At 35.6% G+C, this 7,671-nt stretch overlaps 1 protein-coding gene across 3 annotated transcripts; it reads right to left on the bottom strand.

Annotated features, from left to right (window-relative positions):
* Positions 1-2,387: 2,387 nt before the first annotated feature.
* On the bottom strand, positions 2,388-6,788 carry LOC149383973 (uncharacterized). Of its 3 annotated transcripts, none has more exons than XM_089629367.1 (7): positions 6,632-6,788; positions 6,317-6,379; positions 5,917-5,995; positions 4,733-5,196; positions 3,672-4,630; positions 3,318-3,581; positions 2,388-3,234 (listed from the first exon to the last, which is right to left on the bottom strand). In XM_089629367.1, the coding sequence occupies exons 3-7, from the start codon at positions 5,984-5,986 to the stop codon at positions 2,577-2,579; spliced, it is 2,415 nt and encodes an 804-aa protein (XP_089485493.1). In that variant the 5' UTR covers positions 5,987-5,995; positions 6,317-6,379; positions 6,632-6,788; the 3' UTR covers positions 2,388-2,576. The 3 variants fall into 3 exon arrangements, with proteins under 3 accessions (XP_089485493.1, XP_089485492.1, XP_089485494.1); XM_089629366.1 differs by having other exon boundaries at positions 6,536-6,782; XM_089629368.1 differs by having other exon boundaries at positions 4,733-5,193; positions 6,536-6,782.
* Between the last annotated feature and the right edge of the window lie 883 nt (positions 6,789-7,671).

Below are 7,671 nucleotides of genomic sequence, written 5' to 3'. Positions count from 1 at the left end.
TCAGCAAATTTCGTCTAAATAGACGATTAATTAGACAGAAGGACCAGACGTGATTTTCTCACATTCATCAGGTATCGATCCTGCAGTTTTTTTCGCCGAAGGACCAACTTGTTACACACGACATAGTTCAGGGACTAAAAATATCATTAATTCCTAAAAATATTATAAAAAAAAAGTAGAGTTTAAAGATGATAAAAATATATTTAAAAGTTTGTATACTGAAGTGTTACACTTGTCATAGTTGAAGGGGCAAATTTGTCATTTTAAAAAATCATACATAACATAAGATAAAAACAGAAATAGTCTATAATATCTTTATTACATTACTTGCCATAATTCAAATAGTTCAACATAATGATAATCCAAATACCAACACTAGAATAGAAGATTATTTCCAAAATTATAGCAAATAATTATTTTCTACATAATTAGTTGAATTGTTGAAATCATATTAGTGCCCAAAATATACGTAGCAAGTATTTACACTATTATGTACACGTATTAACAACTGATAATAACTATTTACAGACGACGCAATACTCTCTATAGAGACTCAATGGGCCTAGTCCGGGAAGACCGTAACTGATCTCCGCTGTTCGCTCGATGGAGGCGTGCCTCTCCTCAATGAGCCTATTTCGGGAATACCGTAATTGTCATCGATCTCGTCGGATCCCACTATCCTCCCCCTCCATCTCGGCCTCGTAGGATCCCTCAATCCTCTGCCTCAGCCCTCTACCCCGGCCTCGTCGGATCCTGCAGTCTTCGTCTCAATCATATGCTAGGAAGACCGCAATCGGCCTCGTTGGATCCTGCAAATCGTGCCCTCCACCTCAGCCATCGGCCTCATCGGATCCCATATTCCTAGTTGCCATCGACAAGTGGTACAAGACTATCTTGTCGCGAAAAACATAGAAAAACCAAGATTATTGATTCCCTGTGATTTTCGTCGTCTCTAAGATTCTAGTCGGCAGAGAGTAATCTTCGTCTTCTTGTTCTTTCTTTTTTGTGTAGAAGTTTGTCATTCCTAAGATTCTTCTCGGCGGCGAGAAATTTTTTTCTCCGATCGTCATTTTGTTTCGTTTTTTTTTTATTCTTCTTTGAAATTTAAACAAGTAGAATGAGGTTTAACGTGTGGTAATTGATTTGAGCGAGAATGTTATATATGGGTATTCTTGTAAAATTACGCTTGTAAATAAGATGTGGTGATTATTTATATAAGATTTACGAAACGTTTACTATTTAGCAATTTCAAACGTTTAAGTTAGCTATTTTGCTAATTATTTGTTTTTTAAACATTCCACGCACACATGTGTGTATATATATATATATATATATATATATATATATATATATATATATATATATTTATAAGAATTAAAGGAATATATACATTACATACGTATAATTAAACTTTTTAAGATAAATTGTATACATTGCCATAAACTTTTAAAGATATACATAATTAAACGTTTCTCTTTATTTCTTTTGTTGTAAACTCTAAACTTTTTTTTTTGTCCAATTATTTAATAATATATATTAATTACTCAACAAACGTAAAATAAAAATCATGTTATATCTGTGATGATTTAGCTTTAGAAGATGATAAATATATGTAAATATAATATATTAGATATTACTAATATTTAGTTTATCTTAATATTACTATTAAAAATATATACATATATATATATATATATATAGAAATATTTTTTTATAAATATTTATTCATTGGATGGCCTTTCAGTAAGGTCGGTATTCGTTGATAACACACGTCGATAATGGTAAGTTTATCGATACATTTTACCCTTACTCTCACTCGATACCCCGATAAATCATGAGTATCTCCCGGTAACCCCGCAAAATTTGATTCCCGATACGAAAATGGTGGTATTTCGATGGCCGTGACCTCAATGTGCCACTCAAGATAATAGTCTAATTTTGACATTATACACAGCTTCAAAAGAAAAAGAAAGAAAAAAAAAACCCCACTTCTTCGTCAAAGTTAATAACCCGTAAAATAATTTTTTTTTTTCCCTTTAGAATCCTTGAACACTTTCAATGGCTAGTTTAAGTTGAATTTTTTTTAGGGAAAGTGAAGTGAAGATTTCATTTTCCATATAAAAACACCGAGGAAAATCAAGACGAAGGAACTCTGATTTCATTTTTCGTATCTCAGCCGCTGTGCTCCAGTTTAAATCTTTTATAATTACTTTCCTTTTTTTTTCCTCACATTTTATGAACAGGCCAATAAAAAGGAGAAAGCTTTTAGAAATCTAAATTTAACTTTCAAATAAAACAAGTTTTATTTTTAATCTAACTTCCACATGATATTATTCAAACTTAGATAACAATACACTTACAAAGCACCTAGAACAGAGGAAACCAAGTGGCCAAGTAGTAATTAGTATATTTATCAAAATTGAGTCATTGTAGAGCATGAATCAACGAAGTCGGCCATAATTTATATAAGCGTAGAAGCACTGCGAGTCTCGATTTAATAATGTATTATACGCCAAAAAAAAAGTAGGGAATTCAACAAAACTAATATAAACCTCTAAATAAAACCCAAGCTAAAGTCAATTCCTACATGTTACCTTATTATGACCACGACTACCACACTTCGTACATTTTCGTCCAACTACATGTTCGTCTTGGGACGGAGGACGTATTATCTTCGGTCTTCCTCGTTTACTCTTCGTAGGAGGAGAAACCATATCTTTATCAATAGGAGACCCGACTTCCATGTTCTTGATATCGTACGGAACATTCCAATCGCTCTCGTTTCCGCAAGGATATACAGTGTCCGCGTACGAGGCTCTCCAAGTCTCGACTCGGTAAAACGGGTCACACAGAGAGTAGATATCGATATTACACTTTGTTGCCGCAGCCACGGCGTGAGCGCACGGAATCCCGAGAACTTGAAACATTCCACACGTGCACTCTTTCGTCAACAAGTTGACCTCGCAGTTTTGGTCTCCATCGAGCACGTGGAATTCGTGCTCGCTTAATTCGTAGGGAATGAGGCGCTCTGCGTTTTCGGCGATTCCTCGCAGATCTTTCTCCATCTCGGGCGCCAGTTTCGACGTCTCTTTGGCAGCATCTTCTCTACGTTGAGAAAACCACTCTTGAAGCATAAAGCGAATGAATTCCACGACGCTACAGATTGGAAATGTCATGATGTTCTTTGACTTGTTGTCGAAGTTTTCTGTGTAGTTGCTAGTCATTATGTTGTACCTATCATAATCAAAATTAAAAGAAGTTAGACAGACCCGTAATAAAGCATGACACAAACATGTCTAATTTTTTTTTTACTGTACCTGTTTCTAGGGAAGTGAGCACGAGCCCATTTATCGAAGCCGATTTCCTCTAGATATTCGGCTATAAGTGGATCCTTTCGCCTTATCTTTTGAAAATGACTTTCAAACACAGACTTTCGAAAAACGTAGGTCGCTAATCTAATTTCTTCGCGACAGTGATCGGTCTCGAACTTCGCAGTGATGTTCGTATTTATGTGGTTGTAGCATGCACCGTGATAAGCATATGGAAATACAAGCTCCAAAGCATGTGTAATACTTGCAGATCTGTCGGATACGGACCAAGCTTTATATTGACTTTAAACTAGTATACAATATAAAATAAAAACCAATCTACGTTTTTTTTTAACCATTTACCTGTTAGATACAAAAGCTAGATTCTCGACGTCACCAATGGCTTCTTTCAATTTCCGCATGAAGTACGTCCAAGAGTCTTGATTATCACTATCAACTATGGCAAACGCGATTGGGTACAAGTGCCTATTTGCGTCAAATCCGGCAGCACATAGCATGTGTCCACCGAACTTTGTCTTAAAAAACGTGGCGTCCAAACATATCACGGGACGGCATGAAGTGAATCCATGTTTCGAAGCTCCAAGAGAGAAGAAGCAATATCGAAAGTGACCATCTTCAACAACAAGGTCGGTTAGTGTACCTGGATTTTTTTGTTGCAACATGTACAAGTAAGAGGGCAACAAGCTGTACGACTCTTCATGCGAACCCCTCACGGAGCAAATCGCCTTCTTCATGCTTCTCCAAGCCCTTTCATAGCTCATGTCAATACCGTATTGTTTCTTGATATCCTCTTGTACATTCTTTACCATGTAGTTATTACCGTCGGGTGGTAAATTGTTCTTAATAAGGCGAGCGACAACCCACGGCGCAGCTTGACGGTGGTCTTTTTGACGGAGATCAGTCGAACAAGTGTGTTCACTGACGTACGCGGTGATTTCAAACATATCAGATCGCACGAGTTTTTTCCCTCTCAATCTCCAACGACAATTGACGTCCTTGCATTTGATGTACCACATACCTTTAGAGGACTGCTTCACCATGAACTCAAAATTGTTCTTCATTGCAAACACGTGAGCTTTGGCCTTCAAGTCAACCTTGTCTTCGAAAGTCTGCCCAAGATATATTTCCCCACAACTACCGATCAATGATGACGTATAAGCTGTATTGGGGTACGCGATATCCTCCGCTGTAAAACACGGGTCCTTCCATTTTCCAACGTATTTCGAAGTTTGAAGCGCCGATTTCGAAGTTTGGAGCGGCGTACGCGATGGCAGTGGCGGTGACAATGGTGATACATCAGACTGCAAATACATAAGTAAATTCATTATGTACATCGTCAGAATCATTTCTCACATAACTATCATCCTCATCATCATCAGCTTTTTTTAATCATTTTAGGGTACCTCGTCCGCTTCGGCGTTTCCATAGTCTTCATGCTCGGACCACGGGTCGGGTTGATGGGTTTCTTTAACAATGGCAGGCGATTCAGCAATAGCCACCTTGCTTGTACTCGAGCCTGGAGATGGATCGACGATAACGTTTTTCTGAATAGGAGTCACGCATAACGAAATCCTCTGTTCGACAGTCTGAGAATTCTCTATCATGAATGCGATCACGCTATCATTCGAATTTATACAAAGAGGAGGCATTGCTCTTCCTGCCCATACGTACGCTGCCTCGAGTTTCAGATCAAATAACCACTTATCGATTGAAAATTGATCGTACATAGCGTCCAATAACTCTGAATAAGTTATCTCCTTTGGTAATGAACGAACAGCAAAACTTGCTTCATTACTGTAATCCCATTTTTGACCTTGCTTCACCCAAGTACCATCGAATAAACAACATATGTTCACCTTCGAATCTACTGTGTGGAATAACATAAATCAGTGCCAAGAACCGCAAAATGTAGCCAAATATCAAAATGAAAAATAATACAAAATGCATGGAAAACTAATGAAAACATTGAGAATTTTATATCTACAGAATGGTATCAAAACTTATCGAATCGCATATCGACACCTACCAAATTTGTATAAAAAAAAATTATTAAAAAATGAATTGATTAAACCACAATTTTCTTATCGGGGAAATTTTAACACATTGAAATTATCATCAAATTGCATCAAAACAGATTGAATTGCATTGAAACATATCGGATTCAAAGAAAGATGCAGGTGAACATCATGACAAAGTAAATTTGAAATCACAAATGAAATATTTTAAAAAAATAAATAAAAATAACTTCGATGACTATGTCATAACATATACATATTTTATTAATACGTTATAACTCAAAAAAATTGAACTTACTCATTGATTGTAAAAATAGAATAAAACTTAAAAAACCATACGAACAAATACCGTCAACCTTCTTTGTGTGGGGTTTTATGGGAGAAAAAGAGATATATAGAAAACTTTTGTAGAATGAATGCTGTTCGAATTTAAGTTTGTAGTTCGAAGTTGTTTTTTTTCCTTCTAAAATAAAAACACGTATATTTTCATATGTTCTGAAAATGAAAATACAAGTAACATGTTTGGTGAATAAAAAAAAAATTAACCTTCTGAATAACAAATGAAATGTTACCTGACGTTGTGAACTTCTTCACAGCTTCTGAACCGTGAAGTTGGTCTGTGGTCTCTATTGCGCGTTTCATAGTCAAAACCTACAAAACATTATGAGCTACATGACAACACTACTGATAAAAAGAATGGGATTCAAGTTCAGTGACATGTTATTCTTGTCATGCTTATCATGAAACCTTTCACCAGAGATCTACTTTGGTGAATCAATAATTATATTTAAGCGGCGAATAAACTCCACGTTGAAAAGATATTCGACAGAGGACGATTGTACATTATCATTTATACATCCCTGAAGAATTTCAAACGAACACCAAACGCATTGATTCAAAATTTCCCAATCGTATTGCTTCAAAAAGCACAATGAGAATTAAGGCTGTTGAAACAAGAATATCCAGGCATACCTGTGTCTAGCTTTCATAACACCACCGTGTCCAATAATTTGTGTCCTTCCACGAAGTGTAGAACTACATGGGAAGCGTGAAGAGAGAAAATTCGATCACTACTTAATTGTTTATTTATTATTACACAGGAAAGACGAAAACCCTGTGCATACCCTGAATCAATTTTCAGAAATTCGAAGGGATGTTTAAACCCCTAAATCAATAACCCTAATAACTCACCTTCGCTCAGTGTTGATGGTTCGGCTTTTGAAATCGTGGTCCTCGTGAAGGCAGAGAGAGAGAGAGAGAGTGAGAGAGAGAGAGAGAGAAATTAACCTGGCGCGACGAGCCGACGGAGAGTGAGAGTCGGAGCGAGGAACGACGATGGAAGAGTCGAAGAAAGCAAGAGCGAGAGAGAGAGAGAGAGAGAGAGGGTTCAGGCCGTCGTGGTCTGCGGCGTGAGATAGTAGTAAGAGGGACAGGAAATTAACATCAATTATTATAAAATTAACCTTTTATTTTGAGCCAAAACATTAATTATTAATCATCCTCAAGTTATAATTTAGCGGTGGGGAAAATAACTAGTCACATACATGTAATTTTTTTTTTTTTTTTTTTTTTTTTGGCAAAATGGATGGATCATAGAAGTCTAAATTTAGAGTGTTCTTAGGGGAAAAAAAATAGATACAAATTTTATAAATTAAATAATATTTATTTTTAGAATTTGTGTGTAGTTGATTTTTTATTCAACACCAAGGTTTATTTAAAATATAGCATGATCTATAAATAAGTCTCCACCTCCTGTGTAAAAATAATCGTCTCGTTGAGAAATTTATATTGGCACCAAATATATAAAAGATAAAGGTTTAGATTTTTTTTTTGAGAAGCTAAATGTTTAGATTTGAGTAATGCATTTTTTAGACTTAGCGAGAGGAGAGGAAATAAATATTTAGTTTAATTTATAAAAAATATTATTATTAGCTGTAGTAATTGTTGAGAATTGGACTAGAATCCAAATTTCTTTGTTCTTTTTAAAAAAAAAAATATAGAAATAGAATATGTAATGTACTGAAAAAGGAATTTCTTCTAAGTTAACTAAATTTTCATAAGAGAAACTTTAAGTGAGATCTAATCTCTTTAACGTAATATGTATACGATTGAAAGCTTCAACAAACTAGGTTTTTTTCTCCCGTTTCACAATAGAAGAACACGTGAATCAGGTTTAGTGTAGTGCTAACTCCAATACTTTCTCTAAATCCTTCTTTTGTGTTGGGTCACTTCTTTAAGGTGATTTTTCGTCGCCAACGATTAAACAAGAATTATCCAATCCCTCATGCTTTTAATATTCCTCCATCATGGAGAGGCAATTGCCTTCG

The sequence above is a fragment of the Urtica dioica genome, chromosome 10 (assembly GCF_054948205.1).
Source record: "Urtica dioica subsp. dioica isolate 48M chromosome 10, U.dioica_male_clone48M_v1_H2, whole genome shotgun sequence".
NCBI lineage: Eukaryota > Viridiplantae > Streptophyta > Magnoliopsida > Rosales > Urticaceae > Urtica > Urtica dioica.
The sequence above is the reverse complement of the archived record's forward strand: the minus strand, read 5'-3'. Positions and strand labels throughout refer to the sequence as shown.